Source organism: Larus michahellis, chromosome 9, assembly GCF_964199755.1.
Source record: "Larus michahellis chromosome 9, bLarMic1.1, whole genome shotgun sequence".
NCBI lineage: Eukaryota > Metazoa > Chordata > Aves > Charadriiformes > Laridae > Larus > Larus michahellis.
The window spans coordinates 8810584-8827841 of NC_133904.1; the positions used below are offsets into that span (position 1 = coordinate 8810584).

The following is a 17258-nucleotide window of genomic DNA, read 5'->3' on the forward strand; positions in this document are numbered from 1 at the left end:
GACACTTCACTAAATTATAGATAAAAGGAAAAATGGTCTTCCTGGGCTCAGAAAAGCAGGCTGCTGCCAAAGAACTGTGTTTACACCAGCTAATGAAAAGAAAGCCTGCCATTAGCCTACAGCACTCACCTCACCTCGGCGGGGAGCAGAGCTACCTGCACCCACAGCACAGGGGGCCCGGAAGCGGCAGCTGGACACCACGAGGGACCAGAGCTGGAGAGCACGCAGGGCAAGCGGGCTGGCTTGGGGCAGGAACACGCATGGGGAACAGGGGACCAAAGGGACCACGCCGTCAGCCAGCGGAGATGGCAGCTGCCACCTCCCATGCTGCGTGGAGGCTCCTGCCCGCAGCGGGAGGCAAGGCTGATGTGCTCCAGCTATGTCTCATCAAACGGCAAGAAAAACACTCAGCCCAGGAGACAGACAGCATCAAGGAAGGAGCTGCCTCACACCAGGCTGCTGCTTCCCTCCAGGGGCCCATGGGATGGGGAGCAGGGAGGCAGCAGATGCCTGGAGCGCACCTGAGCATGGGCAAAGCCTTTTGGGCAGAAATGCTCCTGTTTGCAGCAGCTGAGCACGCAGGGAGGAGTAACACTCCGAGCAGAGACCTGCCTACAGCTACACCGGAGCTGTGGTGTGATGTGCCTCGTCACAGCCCCAGGCACACTTGGCTGAGTGGGACAGGGAACTGTTAGTGTCTTAATACAGTCAGAGTCCAGCAAAGCCTGCTTTCTACAGTCCTCGCTTATAACCACCCCAAAAGCAGAAACACATTTTGTCTTTGACAATTAGCTCTGTCAAAAACCACAAGAATGTCTGGACACGGCAATTACATTTTTCCCGTTCTCAATACATGATGTACTTACAGGAGAAGTGTCTTTCACCCACCCTTTATCTTCAAATATTGGTCACTCTGAGGAGTATTTTCAAATGAAAAGACTAATCACCATGAAGCACCAAGTGTTTCAGACTGCAGCAGGCATTCCTTCATTATTCTGTGACAGCAAATTACCCACAATTATCAACACGCACAACTGGATACAACAAACATTTAGCCAAAGCCCACGGGTTGTGGTTGCAGTGCGGTTGGATGGCAGCTCTCCTAGAGAACCACTCATGTGAGAAACCCACAGACAGCAGCCGGGCAGCAGTGCTGCAAGATAACTCCATTCATGCTGCAGAACAAAGCCAGTGCCAGGAGCCACTGCAGTTCAGAAAGTTTATATTGCATCTGTCAAACAGGCATCTCAGCAGACTGGCTTCATAGCAGGAGAGATGGAAGAATAAAGGTGCAGGTGGTAGTGAAACCAGGCTGGTCACCCCTCAGGTGGGCTCACACCTGATGGCTTGATCCATCTTGCACCTGCAGCCAGGTGCGCACAGCCACTGCTCCACTCACTGCCCTGGGGTGCGTGGCTGTGACTGGAAGGGGAAGAAGATTGTTCCAAGAGAAGGGCAAAGGAGGCAGCAGGGGTGGGCAGGGAGGCCAAGCAGCAGGTTTGGGCTGAACTAGAGGCAGGGAAACTGGGAGGCTTCAGCGCAGGCAGGGAGGCTGCATCGGAAGCCAGGCTGCAAGCAGAGAGACAGGGAGGGCTAAGAGGCTAGAGACCAGGGTCCATGCTGCAAGCAGGGTAGCTGGGGCTGATCTTAGGCTTCACGCAGAGAGGTCAGAGCTAATTTGGCGGCAGGAAGAGATGCCGCAGGCAGAGAAGACAGGAGGCTGGAGAATTGGGGATGCCTGGAAAGCTGGAGGGTGGGAGGCAAAGAGGCCCAGTCACAGGCAGGAAAGCCAGGCCTGGGTTGGAAGCTGGGAAGCTCAGCTGCAGGCAGGAAGATCGGCATCTGTGTTGGAGGCCCAGAGGTTGGGGATGCGGGAAGAGAGGCCGGGGATGCAGGCAGGGAGGCCGGGAGCAGAGGCCGGGGATGCAGGCAGGGAGGCCGGGAGCAGAGGGCGGGGATGCAGGCAGGGAGTGCGGGAGCAGAGGCCGGGGATGCAGGCAGGGAGGCCGGGAGCAGAGGCCGGGGATGCAGGCAGGGAGGGCGGGGATGCAGGCAGGGAGGGCGGGGATGCAGGCAGGGAGGGCGGGGATGCAGGCAGGGAGGCCAGGAGCAGAGGCCGGGGATGCAGGCAGGGAGGCCAGGAGCAGAGGCCGGGGATGCAGGCAGGGAGGGCGGGGATGCAGGCAGGGAGGCCGGGAGCAGAGGCCGGGGATGCAGGCAGGGAGGAGCAGAGGCCGGGGATGCAGGCAGGGAGGGCGGGGATGCAGGCAGGGAGGGCGGGAGCAGAGGCCGGGGATGCAGGCAGGGAGGGCAGGGATGCAGGCAGGGAGGGCGGGGATGCAGGCAGGGAGGGCGGGAGCAGAGGCCGGGGATGCAGGCAGGGAGGCCAGGAGCAGAGGCCGGGGATGCAGGCAGGGAGGGCGGGGATGCAGGCAGGGAGGGCGGGAGCAGAGACCGGGGATGCAGGCAGGGAGGCCAGGAGCAGAGGCCGGGGATGCAGGCAGGGAGGAGCAGAGGCCGGGGATGCAGGCAGGGAGGCCAGGAGCAGAGGCCGGGGATGCAGGCAGGGAGGCCAGGAGCAGAGGCCGGGGATGCAGGCAGGGAGGGCGGGGATGCAGGCAGGGAGGGCGGGGATGCAGGCAGGGAGGGCGGGAGCAGAGGCCGGGGATGCAGGCAGGGAGGCCGGGGATTCAGGCAGGGAGGGCGGGAGCAGAGGGCGGGGATGCAGGCAGGGAGGGCGGGGATGCAGGCAGGGAGGAGCAGAGGCTGAGGGTGCAGGCAGGGAGGGCGGGGATGCAGGCAGGGAGGCCGGGAGCAGAGGCCGGGGATGCAGGCAGGGAGGCCAGGAGCAGAGGCCGGGGATGCAGGCAGGGAGGGCGGGGATGCAGGCAGGGAGAGCGGGGATGCAGGCAGGGAGAGCGGGGATGCAGGCAGGGAGAGCGGGGATGCAGGCAGGGAGAGCGGGAGCAGAGACCGGGGATGCAGGCAGGGAGGCCAGGAGCAGAGGCCGGGGATGCAGGCAGGGAGGCCAGGAGCAGAGGCCGGGGATGCAGGCAGGGAGGCCGGGGATGCAGGCAGGGAGGCCGGGGATGCAGGCAGGGAGGAGCAGAGGCCGGGGATGCAGGCAGGGAGGCCAGGAGCAGAGGCCGGGGATGCAGGCAGGGAGGGCGGGGATGCAGGCAGGGAGGGCGGGGATGCAGGCAGGGAGGGTGGGGATGCAGGCAGGGAGGGCGGGAGCAGAGGCCGGGGATGCAGGCAGGGAGGCCAGGGATTCAGGCAGGGAGGGCGGGAGCAGAGGGCGGGGATGCAGGCAGGGAGGGCGGGGATGCAGGCAGGGAGGAGCAGAGGCTGAGGATGCAGGCAGGGAGGGCGGGGATGCAGGCAGGGAGGGCGGGGATGCAGGCAGGGAGGGCGGGGATGCAGGCAGGGAGGAGCAGAGGCTGAGGATGCAGGCAGGGAGGGCGGGGATGCAGGCAGGGAGGCCGGGAGCAGAGGCCGGGGATGCAGGCAGGGAGGAGCAGAGGCTGCCGGCCCTGTCCGTGGTGCTGAAGCGCGGCCCCGCGGCGAGCACACCGCTGGCCACGGCCCCACCCCACGGGACAGCCGTGGGCACCGGCAGAGCTGGCCGGGGAGCAGTCCCGGGAAAGGCCACGCATGACCTCACAGCGTGCCGGAGGGCAGCAGATGTGAAACACACTCATCCTCAGTCACTAGCAAGTCTACAAACACATTTACCCACACCTCCTGGGGAAGACAAACCTTGAGCTCTTATGGCAGCCTTGTAAATATCCCACGGTCTCTTGCATCCAACATGATTCACAGTTCATCCCTTCACAAATACAAATGAGGGGAAGGGGTTGGTGGGAAACTCCATCCCCCCGCCCAGTTTTCTAATAAAATTTTATAATTCCAATAAAACCCATGACTGCCTAATTTACGATATTTAAATTATTGCCTAGTCACACACCATCATGAATTAATGTCCCATCATTCATGCCCTGTCGTATCTTATTGCTCAAATAACATATGATTTTAATGTTTCTATTTTTCTGCCCTGGTGCTTATTGCCTGTACATCAAAAGGTGAAAATCAGCCCTGAAATCATTCTGTTAGTAAACCAGTATTATGAAAAGAAAAATCCTGGGTGAGATAACTTGTGCTGTCACTTAACTTGCTAACTTGCACTCATCCTGCCATGATTGTTCACTCTTTCTCCCACCAGCTTTCAAGGAGGTTTCCGTATCCTCAGGTCCCTCTTGGTCCTCCTCCCTGTGCAGCAGCTCTCACACTGGCACAGGCAGGTAAGACATGCCTTACACCACATCTAATTAACTCAGCCACAGGGTTTGGGGAGGAAGCAAAAGGGACAGCCAGAGGCTGTTTCTGGAGTACCTCCATGACACAGTGACCACAGAAGCCTAGGAAAAAGATCTGGTCCTTGTCATGCCTATATCTCCAGAAATCGGCTCATTCTGTGCTGCTGGTGATCTCGGAGATGTGGTGAGGTTTAACCAAGACACAAGTACACCTCATCTTCAGCATCATACCTGAGAGGAATGTTTGGCTTCTCTTTGGAGGGAAGCTCACAACAAGACATCCCCCAGGTCACTGTCGCAGGGAATGTATCACAGAGGATGATCCCCCAAAAACCTCAACTTGTCTAAAGTTCACATTTTACTCCAATCCTGAAAAAAGGCTTGTAGAAAGACAAAAACGCACATTCACGTAGGAACAGCCTCATTCAAAATATCCCCAAGATTGTCTACAGCCTTTTTTAAAGAGGGGATGGGGAAAACCAGAACCTTTGCGAAACCACAGTTGTCCATTTCACATGTCTGCCAAAAGACAATTGATCAAACTTCAGAAAGGGAAATAAGCCTCATAGGCACACAAAGCAGCTGGAAAGAACATCTCAACATTTCAAAGGAAGGAAGCAGAGACAAAGCCACAGTAAAATCCTGAAAGCCCAGGTGCCAGCGTGATAGGCATAACGTAAGAATCCGAGCAACCAAAAAATATTTGTGATAGCATTATTATAACTCATCTTACATTGCAACACCATCCCACAGTTCAAGGCCAGATTTCGCTAGAAACAATACAAGGTGTTACACTGCAAATAGATCAAATAAAAGCAGAGAAAACAAATATTATTCCAGGTTTTTAGATGGGGAACCTAAGCAAAACAAGTCTTGCTGCAAGGTGCACAGTGCTTAAGTCGGAAACTTTCTCAGGTCCCACTAGAGCACATCAGTCACAAACTCGCTGCTCTACCTCCTATTACAATACAATAAACCATCTTCACAGCTGAGCGAAGCAGCCTGCAGTCAGGAATTAGTTACCCAGGCCTTTGAATGCAGGTCAAATGATTTTGACTCAGCCTGAAGGAAAGCCACGGTCCTGCAGGGAATTGGTCTCTCCTCTGGCCTTGTGCACAATGGCTGGTAAAACACAGGACCTACCTCTGCTGCTGCAGAAAAAGGAATAGCTGCAGTTAACTGCTTATCAGTCACCTGCGGAAACTGGGAATAAACATGCCATCAAATCACTGCTGCTGATTAGCATATCAGCAAGGACCTGCGCTACATTGGCATCCAGGGGACAAAGCAGATGGGGGGTAGAACAGCAAAGTTTATGGAAGCAGAAGAGATGTTACTACTGTTTATTTTAGTGATTGCACTATAAGCATGCCCAGCATTTTATAGAAGAACTAGAGGCACGTGGGGGAAAACGCTTCCCTGAATAAATAGCAGCACAGAGGTTTGCTCCTAGAAGGGGCTGGAATAGGAGCATCATAGAGTACAAATGGGAATCAAAGAGTACTGAAGCTGCCTGCCTGATTAGGGATAGTAAAGAAGCATTCACTTAAGAGAAATTAAAGGCTGTTTAAATCTTTTTTTACACTTCTTATTTTGCCTATGTTCATAGAGCAATTCAGTTCCTATTTGGTCCTTTGCAAATCCAAAATAAAACACATTAAACTATCAAGGAGGGGGGTTAGGTAAAAGCATATTACTTCACCCTCCCAGTGAGCGAAGAGATTACATATAGTCATTTCCCGTGCCCCGGCTGATACACACGGACCTGTTAGGCTGCACTGACTTGAGAGTATGGACGGGAAATCAAAAGCAATTAACACATGACAGTTTGGGTTAGGAGGAGACAGCCAGGATGGGTATGACAGCAATGCAGTGATGAAAGGACAAAGCAGGGAGAAATAATCAGGAAGGAGGAGGAGGAAGGGTAACAGGACATCCAGAATCAAGCAGAGTGTTGCAGGCAGTCACAGGGTCTGGAGCGGGTTACAGAAAGAGAACAAAAGAGTTTAACCCTGCTTCATATGTGAGAATGGCTCTTTTAGAACAAGACAATAAACCATTAACCACAAAGCAGGGGAAAATGACCCTCAAGCCATGACCGAGAGGGAACAGTGCTACACTTGCAATAATTCAGAGTCTAATATTTTATTTCTTTATGTAGTGTAAGATCTCAATCAAGCTCCCAGACACACAGAGCTAAAGTGAACCTTGCCAGCAGCCCTTTGAAAGCATGCAGGCCTCAGTGCTGGAGGGCTTCAAGCGCTGTCCTCAAACAGCACTGAAGAGGGCAGAGAGCAACTCGCCAACCTTGTCCTGCCTCAGTCACCGCAATTTTCAAGGGATGCAGCCCAATTTCTTTCCTATCAAAGCCTAAAACCAACTCTGGAAATTCCCACATTAAAGCTACAAACTACATCCAATACCAGGGTATCAACTGACACTGCACAACTGCCATGAACCCAACCAGGACACCGAATTCAACCCCATCCTCAGAAAACAACACAACCTACAGAGGAGGTTCTGGGAGGCTCTGGATTAATCACAGCTTGGGTTTGTATATGAAAACAAGCTCATAGACCAGCCAGCTCCGTCTTTCACCAGGCAAAGCAGGTCCCTGTGCATTCCTGCCACCACCTTCCAGATCTTACCCAATCCTCATTTTTGGGAGAAGGCACCTGACAGGATCACACAGATAAAAATGCCTGTGGAGAAGGTGGTGATCTGTCCATACCATGCTCAAAAAACAGTTACACTGAGCACAAAGCACTCCAGGGTCTCCATCGTTAAGACCCTTGGGTGAAGACTGGAAGAGAAAGCTTGATCCTCAACCCCATCCTTACTCTGGCAGGCAGCTCAGAGTGAGCTCTTTGACAGGAGCTGCGTCTTGGCTAGCCCACAAGCCAATTTAGAGCATGTATAAACCTTCAGAAGACAGTTTAAGAAGAGCCTCTGAATGCAGACAGAAATGGCAATTATTAATTTTCTAAATAGAAATCTGACTACTTAAGCCTTATTTAAAAGTGTGCCTGTCTCTATAATTACACAGTCTTAATTTGTTTTCTTTACGACACAATAAATAAGGTGTGCACAATTACCCTCTGCAAATACAAGGCATCGCCTCCTGACTGGCTGGCTGAGTACGCAGCCGCCCAGGAAAGCATTTAGAAGGAATCACAGTCTCTTAAGTACCTGCTTCCCAGTAAATGAGGATTCAGGCACCGCGAACATCAATTTATCTAGCTCTAGGCACAACCTGCTGGGAGCCTTCTCTCCTACATGCACAGCTCGACTGTCCCACAGCCAGAGAAGGCTGGACGCTTTGGCCAGCAGCAAACAGGTCCTGTCCTCTCCTGCGCACTGATTCCTGGAGCACTGTTAAGCTGAGCTCCCCTGTGGACTTCCCAGTGCCTAATGAGGAATGTGATAATGTTGTAGTGCCTTGTGGGGAAGAATACAACCACCTCTCTTTAGTATTCCTCTGCCTGTTTTCATGATACATGTAGGAACTTGATAGCCTCATGACTTGTAATCCTCTTTCCAGTTCAAATAAATTGGCCAAAGAATTCCAGTGTTATTAGAAGAAGGACAGAGAGAGTGAGAGCAAGACTTTTTCCTTAATAAGCCGTGCTAAAGACAGTGACATAGTAAATATGCATTCAGGTGGTTTATATATCTCGAATCTGGGAACCGTATCATCCTAAAGTTTTCTTGTACAGCCTCAAGCCAAAGACTGAAGTTTTCTGTCAACACCAAACATTTCCTACATTCACCGGCATCACCTGCTAACACGAACTTCCACAAATCTTGGCTACAAGGGCTCAGTTTTCCACAGCCTAGACCTGCTAGGCTAGAACACCTCGCATCCAGTGCGTGGTGTTCTCCAGGACCATCCCCGTTTTAGCTGCACGGGAATGGGACAAGAAACACACGGGTGCAACTTTTCCCAGTGAGCAGACCTCCAGCGAGGTCTGGTCACAGAAGGACACTGGTTGATATCCAGTTTAGATCAGACCCACATCCTTCCACCTTCAACATCCAGCCAGTACTTGTTCTGGAAGGAGCTGCCAGCAGAAACGGTAGATCCACATTGCAAAACCCACTGTTACATTTTGGATTAATTGCCTCTGTAGCAGTGATGGGCTTTCGCAGCACCAACAACCAAACAAGCCATGGAGCCTTAACTCTCCTCATTCAAGGAGAGGGATCCAAAGCTATTTCTAGGTCTGCACCTCTGGCTCCCAGTCACCCACCGCTCCTCCACTGGCTGGCCTCAAGCCCCTTCCACTTGTACAGCTAATTTCAGACTTTAAAGGACAAGCATGACTCCGCCAGGCTGCACGTGGGAGCATTTTGGGGTCTACCGCTCAGGCAGCTGAATGCTGAAAATCCCCTTCATGGCTTTCTCGCTTTTCCTCCCTGACTCTATGCTGGGAAAGCGGGGGGCAAACACCAAGCCAAACCTTATCCAGAACCATTATCTTCCAACAAACCCCCACAAACCTGATCTCCTGCAATTAGAGCTGGGATAAGTGATCTGCTTGTGATTGCACAGCTGGGGTCTGAAGACAAGTGTGTGCACAGAGGACGGGCCAGAAATAGAAGTTGCTGGGAGAAGGCAGAGCTATCTATCTGGCCCATCTGAGAAGTGGAAACCTTGATGAGACGCACTGGGGAAAAAACTTACTTCAGCAGGAAACTGGGGTTTAACCCAGGATGGGGGGGGTGGGGGCAAAAAACCCCAGCATTTGAGTCCTCACAATTTGTACATGAGCTTTCATGTGGAAAAATGCCTGCTGCTGCTCAGACCCAGCTTGTAGCACCCCGCAAAGGTCCAGCCCAGGGTGCCCACTACCCTGTGCCAGCCCTCTCTGGCTGTGAAACCTCTCTGTCATTTATTAGTCACATTTGCCACCTTATTGACTCAACTCCACCTGCAACCATCCAAACAGCCAGCAAAGGAGAAGGAAAACCAGGGCGGCGGTGATAACACGTAGCAGTAACTCAACAAGCCTTAAGCACACCATCCCATGGTCCCCAGCCCTGCACCCGTCCAGCTGCAGCCAGCCCCGCCACAAGGGGACTGGGACAGTATCCCTTGCTCCTGTCAGCTACTGTACCTGGTTACAGCAGCCCAAGACTTACAGCAGAGTGACATTTCCATTAATCCTTTTATCCCTGGCTCCTATGTGCAGCGGCTGCTGAAAATGTCAGGCCTTCGGCGAGCTGAGCTCCCCAGGAGGCAGCAGCTGCGGAGGCCAAGGAGACACCGCAACACGCTTGTGTGGTGCCATGGCCGTGGAGGGGATCCTGGCTGGAACCAGGTGCCTGCCAGGCTGCGAAAAGACTCAGGAGCCACCTCGCTCCACATGTCGGGGAGAAAGAGCCCCAGAAAAAGCAGCCTGGCTGCAAGGGAGCAGCAGCACCATGGCCCGAGAGCCTCTGGGGAGCAGGAAGGAGCCACCATCCCGGCAAGCACCAGATCTCCATCCCCAGGTGCCCGGCATCTGCCATGGAGGACATCCACCTTGCAAACATCCACGCTGCCGGGTCCCAGGAACAGCATCAAAACCCAACGGCAAACACTAAACAAATAATATACTTAACTTGCCTCGAGCTTCAAAAGGCAAGGAAAGAAAGATGTTAAGAACATGATCAATCTTACACGGCCCGAGAAGTAAACAAACACATATTTCATCACCACATACCAACCTTAACTCTTGACACAAGATGGATGTGGGGTTTTTTTCCAATCGCAAAAGTAATCTCAAAAGACAAAACCAAACACTTTTGGAAAAAGCAGCAACAATCGCATGTGTACACATTAACGACACATTCAGCCCCAAACCGAGCGCAAGTGGCCTTCTAAACTCCTGCGACATCCAAACTAATTTCACCAGGAATCAAGTGTTGTTCATTTTATCTGCTAGATACATAAACAGCAACTGCACAATTGACTAACGACCCCCTCCCCCCCCAAATCAATTGGGAGAGGTATTCAGAGACAACAGTTCCCAGGAACAAACAACTACACAAAACAAAACAAACACTACAAATCAAAATAACAAAGCGCAGAAATCAGGAAAATCCCAGTGGTCAGCATTAAGGAGGGTTTATGTTGACAAAATAAGTACTTCTTCAAACTCAAAAAGGCACTGTGCCTGTTCATAATGCCCTTAACTATTCATGCCCTTTGGTACTGCAGATCTCCTATTTAGCAAGTACTTTACTGTCACTTAGCAACTGTAACTGGTTTTCCATAAAGGAAGCTTTTGGGGTTTTTCAGTTCACATCATCTCCAAGCAGACATCAAAAGACAAATCTATCCTGCTCTGCAGGTCACATCTATCTCCCTCCTCCAGGAACATGTCCATATCGATGGGCGCACGCATCCACAGGCTCAAACGGATGCGTGCTCCTGTCGTTTTTCATGGAAGAAGCCACTAGCACTGGTTTCTAAAAAGCAGGGAGACACACACTCTCCATCCAGCCCATCAGCTCGTGCCCAAGGCCAGGGACCTCTCACCTTTTATATCTATACCAGAGATGAGAGGGGGTTGATCTCGGACACAGTCACTTTGACGAGATAATTCAAGCCCATGGAGCACCTTGCACACTGGCCTGAAATTCAGGCTTTCCTTTATCACCTTGGGAAAAGTAAATATGTATCCATAAAAGAAATCAGTGCCCTCGGCCTCAAGGATGCAGAAATTCCCTGGGACGCCATAACTTCTGGCTAATGATGCCCCAGCAGCTGGACAACTGTGTAATGTCCCATGATAACGGGACTCCAGCCTCTCCAGCACAAAACGTCCCTACCCCAGGCCCGCTGCAAACGCCGGTTTAAGAAGTCAATAATTAGGAGCAGAGCTGGCAGCCCCACACCCCAGGATTTGTGCCAGAAAAGTACCCTTTGGCTAACAGCTAAGGGGCAGGCCAGGCTCCAGCCGAGTGCTGGGTCACGCCACTGCCCGCAAACTCTGCGGAAAGGGAAGTGTGTACCAGCCACTGCAAGGCTGCTAATGAAGCAAGCGCTCGTTAGAGCAGCGATCAAAGCTGGGCCAGTTATTAGACATCGAAACCCATCAGCTGCCCAGCAGGAGCTCACCCCATCCTGCATCAGGACCCACTGCACTTCATTGCACCTTCACTTTTCCTTCTCCTCCCCTTTACCACCTTTTCCTCCCTTTCCCCATCATCATCCATCCCCCATCATCATCCATCCCCCTTCCCTCCTGCTGCTCTCCCCAGCAGATACTTTGGGGATCTGCTGTGGGCGTTGCCTTTCCACAGGGAGCAGAGGGAAAAGACGGCAGGAGCCGCCGGCACTCACATGTAGCGCAGGTGAGGGTTCTTGGCAAAGGCGCGTGGCTGGATGTTTCGTAGTCCTGAGTTCCTGATTGTCCTGCAAAGAGATGCAGAAGGGCAGTGATGGAGTCAAGGCGGACAACTGCTCTAACCCCCTGCGCTCAGCACTCGAGGTGCACTGGGAGCCCTGGATTCCCAACCCCAGGAGGCACATCTCTTCCCAGACAGCCTCTATGAGTTACAAGCAAAGAGGAAATTGGGCTTTTCAGCTTCATCTGATACGGTGACAGCACAGGCTCAGCACAGAGCAGCTGCTGGGCAAAACTCTCCCCCAACATCCGCCAAGGCTTGCTGGGGTGGCCTGGAGCATCTCGGACTCCTCTCCCTCCATCTTCACAAGCGGCACTGCCTGCTGCCACAGCAAACCTAACCCCCAGCACCACCATCTCCCCCTCCCTCAAACCCAAGAGAAAACCCTTCTGCGTGCAGCTCTGATAAGGAGGGGTGAGTATTTTGTGTAGGGAGTTACAGACATTGAAGGGGGAAATCGTCTTCCCATCCTGTCTTAGAGAAGCTGTTATCAGCAGTATGACCAGGGTTTATCAATATCTGCTGCAGACAAAAGTATGCCTGACTTCCATTCTCGCTTTCTTAGGTGAGATGAGAACAACAGCCAGCCTGCTTACAAAGGGGGCATGCGTTAAAAGTACAGCTTGCTGGGGTTTGGTTATCAAGTGCTCAGCACTGGAGACCTGTCCTCCAGCCAACAGGCAAGCTGTACCTAATGTAAAGCTCCCAGTGAAACACATTAGCGGAGTCTCCACTTAACCCCGAGCAACACTGTGCATCTCACACAAGCAGCACTCAGGGCTCTCCCAGCCCCAGGAGGATGCAGGAGAGGGAATTAAAAGATTAGGTGGTATCCTCACTTGGCCAGGCTTCCCAAGCACCTGGCAAGTCCCTTCAATCTCATGGACCTCAGTTTCTCCTCCATGACACACATAGTTGATGTCTCCCGGTGCATAGAGGCTTGTGCAGGGAAGATGCCATTCCCTTATCACGCAGTACCACCGTGATGGCAACTGCACTAAATGAGGACCAACAGCCCGGCAATGAAGGATCAGTGGAGACAGCTGGAATTTTGCATTGTGGGGCTGAAATGAGTCAGAACAATGCACAAACCCAGAACCGGAAGAGCGTGGGAGAAGAGAGGTCAGGGCTGATGTGTGTTGACAGAGCTGTCATGAGCTAGCAATCTTCCTTCTCACAGACCCAGCAAGGACCAAAAAGCACTTCATCCCCATTTTGCCGAGTCTCATGGCAAAATACGGCAGAACCAGTAGCTTAAACAGGCTCTGAACACGGTAGCGTGGGGACTGCAGACGGAGGGAAGCCACAGCTCTTTGCTGGAAGGAAGGGGGTGCCCAGTGCTCTTCTCCTCCCCGACACGTGGGACATACTCACAGCCTCTGGAGTCCCGTGTACAGCTCCATGTCAACGGCATTCAGCGTCTGCAAGTTCTTCCAGTTCTCTATGTGTCTGTGGAGAAGAAGGAAAGGCTCAGCTGTGGCACAACCAGATGGTCGCTCTGCCCAGGGACCGCACACAGCAAGAGCATATCATGCCCACCCAGCCCCACGCCTCTTCCCACCTTCCTTTCAGCCAAAACCTTCTTGCAACACGTCTGGGGATTGGACCTGCTCAGGCTTCAGCATCCACATCCTCAGACACATACGGCAAGGCATCCCGTAGCCAAAACAAGAGGTTTCTCATGCTGCTTTTTATTCTGTCTTCCCAGTGCTTTGGGAAAGCCAAATAACATGGTTTTAACAACAGTTTCAAGTGCGGAATGTGCAACTGATCCATTGAACATCCTTGCCCAAGTCATTGCCTCTCTCTGCACCTTGCAGCGCGCATCAGTAAAACCAAGACGTGATCGAGACAGCTCAGCAAAAGGAGTGAATGCAAATATAACCTCTCAATAAAAACTTGGGGCCTGAATAGAAAAAAAAAAAGTCATATATTTATCCAGTCTCTCACTGGGGTGGACAAACAGGGTCCTAGCCTTTGCTGGCTGGAAGTGCTGCTGGGAGCAGCGCATCAAACTTAGTTTGGAAACCGTGCCTTTATTATAAATTCCTCAGTCGCCCGGGGCGCTCTGGCAGGTATGTTATAGAGAACAAAACCAGAAATAGATCTGTCACTACGGGATCGTTATTCAGTAAATATTAGAGCTGGGTGAAGGTGACAGATCGACAGCCCCAGAGAACGGGGTCCCCTGTTATCGGCAGCCAGGAGCGATGCTGGCAGCAGCATGGCCAGCTGGCTGTATCCATGGGCCTCTGCTAACAAGATGCAACGCTGCATGGTGGGGAAGGAGTTCGGTCCTCATCCTCCAGGCAGCCCTTGGTTAGTTCAGGCTTTCTCCCACATTAAACCCAGACACCCTTCCACCAGAAAGCATGTACGTTTTCAAGAGGGACTTTGCGGCAGAGCAGGTGGAGGTGGTCCTCTCTCAAAGTGAGCTGAGAGAGGGGAAAAACATCTGGCTGGCCCCCTTAGACAATATGTGAAAGAAGCCCAACCTCAAAGTTTATGAACGCGTGCACCCAAGCTCACATCTGCCTTGATGCAATAGTTGGCTTTGGACTTGGCCCTGGAGAGGGGAAACATTTCCAAGTGATGCAGGGTTGGGGTGATAAGCCAACACTGAGAACCACCCCCTGATTCTAGGCGAGAAGGTTGCAGGACCCCACATGGTGGTCCAGAGGGTGAGTAAGCCAAAGAGGGACCTTTGACCACTTCCAGAGCAGTCACAGGGGCCACGAGTTTCTCCTCCAGCACTCGCTAGGCCTTGTACTTGCATAAGAACAGATGAATTAGAATGACAAAAATATACAGACCTATTTGAGCTATATCCCAAATAACATCCAGCTCAAGAAAGAAAAATACAAAGCCTGGACTAAACCTAAACGTATTTCTCTGCTCTCGCCATGCAGATCCAAGAAAAGCAGAGACCTGCAAGAGTCACCTCTGCTTTCCACATGTTCCATAATTGTCTGCATACCCCGAGGGGTTAGCGTAAGGACACAGCATAAGCTCCCAACCGGCTGCTGCATGACAGCGTAAGTTACGGTTCATCCTCAATGACCTGCTCGTCAGCTTGGATCGCCTGTGTCCCAGACAGAATGAGAAACAGGACATTATTACAGCCATTTCGTATTCCCTGTGAACACTTGCAGAACAAAACACAGACTGGGAGGCGTCAGTCAAGAGATCCGACGGCTCGCTTGAAATCCTTCCGAGACAGGGAAGGACTGTGAGATGAGGTCCTAGGCCACAAGATTCCAGGACTGAGCAAGGCTAGAAATACAAGTTGAAGACATTTCCCAACTGCAGCTCCTACAACCCAAATGAGAGGGTCCTCCAAGAGAAAGAACGAACATGGGAAGAAACCGGAATGGGATGATATGAGTTTACCACCAGGGCATGCTGAAGCTACAGCATCCAAGCAATGACCTTCAGGGAGGGATGGAGCAGCCCCGAGCCAGGAGCTATGGAGCAACCACAGCTGGGAAGGAGGCGGCGGCCAGATTGGCTCTTGTTTTATTGATTGTGTTTGCTAAAAAAAGTCAAGGTTATTTTTGACCTGACACTCAAAGCCATGTGGGCAGCATTGTAGAAGAGGCAGAAAAAGACCCAATCTTGTTTCCAGCAACACGCACAGACATCACTTTCTGTCAACTCAGCAATGGGATACGGGGGGGGCCCCATCATGGCCAAGTTCCCCAGAAGTGACATTACACTAGACCGTAAATAAAACTCCACAACCTGTGTTCCAGCCTCCCAAACAAAGCCCTTGATCTTCCTGAGCCAGATATGCTTTGGTATGTTATTTAAGGTGGACACACCACACCCATAAAGGGAGAGACAAGACAAGCAACAGTGGAAATAAATACATACATACACACACCCCGCTACGTACAGGGTAATCCTCCAACCCAGCAGCTGCTTTACATAGAGTGCAACACAGGGAAATAGCATCATCTTGAATTAGGTGCACAGATCAGCAAGGGACTTTGAGTCCTTTAAGCTACACAGACGCTTCCCTTCTCAGGGACTCCCAGAAATGGCTCTTCCCCTTTTCTCCCCCTAATTTTTCAGCTCCATATCTGATTTTTCAGCTTAGCAGGAGTTGCACCCATGCTCCTAGAAGTGGCAAATCAGTCTTGGTTCACCCTGAAGATACACCAGGAAAATAACTTTCTTTGGTTCTCTGTTGCTTTGGAAAGAATAGCATAACTTTGTGCTGGATGGATTCACCTGAACCCACTTTAAAAACAAAACAGAAACACATCTTATTCTGAAAACTCAAGGAGTCAAGCTGTGATTGCAAAATTGGCAGTGGCTGCACAGGAAAGCAAACCAACCAAGCAAAGAAATTCCACCCCTAAAACTTCAGTCCCTCTTCACATCCTTCAGTATCTCAACTACATCCCCCTCTTTTCCTTCCAGGGTTTTGCTTGCTTTAGAAATCTTATATCCTCCCAATTGCTGCCAAAGACTGAGACCTTCCCTTCTCCTTTGCCTCGGTTCATTAACCTGGCAGGAACACGGGTGCTGGGTTCAGCCAAACACAGATGTGACAACTCCCAGCCCTGCCCTGGTCTCTGCGATCAGGCTGTGAGGTATGAATTACAGTCAGTGGGTTACTCCCTCCTCCCTGCAAACATCTCTGAATATATACAACTGTGGCATTCCTCAGTTATTACTAAGGTAAGCCGCTCTTCTGCAAGACGCAATAGCTTCAAGAGCAATACCATACTTCACTAACCCTGAAGTGCTCACCATCATCCACCTAGACTCATTTCCAACTTCTAATCAAGACCATATGAGATGCATCGCTAACACAGATGAGATTACTCACTTTTGGGCTTTTTTTGGAGGGTGAGTTGGAGGGAAGGGGGTGTTTGCTTAAACACTCACTTCTTTCTCATGCTTCTTGTCTGTTTGGAGGGTCCTGCTGGTCCAGGTCTCCTTGCATGGCAGAGTTGCCTTTATATCATGCCTTTTGCAGACCGGTCAAAGTCCACCTTAGGAGCAGCTGTGGCTTTACCTTCCCAACTTGTACTGAACTCCCCCGCTCTTCTCATTTCTTTACCCACAAGTATTTTACATCCATTTTCTCTTGTGTCAAAACCGTCTTTGCTTAAGCAGCTCTTTTCCTTTCCTGGCATTTCCTCCTCCCTCCTTTACAAGCAAGAGCCAAACCCACCCAACTATCATTTGTTACACAAGGCCAGCTCTTCTAAGGCAGCGCGTCTGTACCAAGCAGTGAAGTGCAAGGCAAATTGTCTCAAGTGCCTTGAAGAGATACTAACTCAAGTCCCAGAAGTGATGCAGATGTATCGCTCAGGCAGAGACCTGGTGGAGAGGTTATTTTGCTTCTGGTTTCAGACCCAGCACAACTGGCACTCGCGCTTGGTGACCTATGCAAGGACCACTGCGATAGACACTGGAATAGAAAAGTGCTCTCTGTTTTATTCATCAGCCTATTTAAGCCTCTTTTTCTTGAATAAGAGCTACCAAAAACATAGAACAGTCTCCAGGAGGTTTCACTTGTATCACAGCACAAGC

The 17258-nt window shown here is 51.7% G+C and overlaps 1 protein-coding gene across 6 annotated transcripts in view; it reads right to left on the reverse strand.

The window, feature by feature from the left end:
• The window catches only part of NTRK3 (neurotrophic receptor tyrosine kinase 3), a 219736-nt gene that overhangs the window by 171685 nt on the left and 30793 nt on the right, over positions 1-17258 (reverse strand). For all 6 annotated transcript variants that reach the window (XM_074601619.1, XM_074601621.1, XM_074601618.1 and 3 more), the window contains 2 exons: positions 13086-13160; positions 11647-11718 (listed from right to left, as the gene is read on the reverse strand). In XM_074601619.1, coding sequence (XP_074457720.1) covers positions 11647-11718; positions 13086-13114 — 101 coding nt within the window. In that variant the 5' untranslated portion in view covers positions 13115-13160. The remainder of the gene's footprint in view (positions 1-11646; positions 11719-13085; positions 13161-17258) is intronic.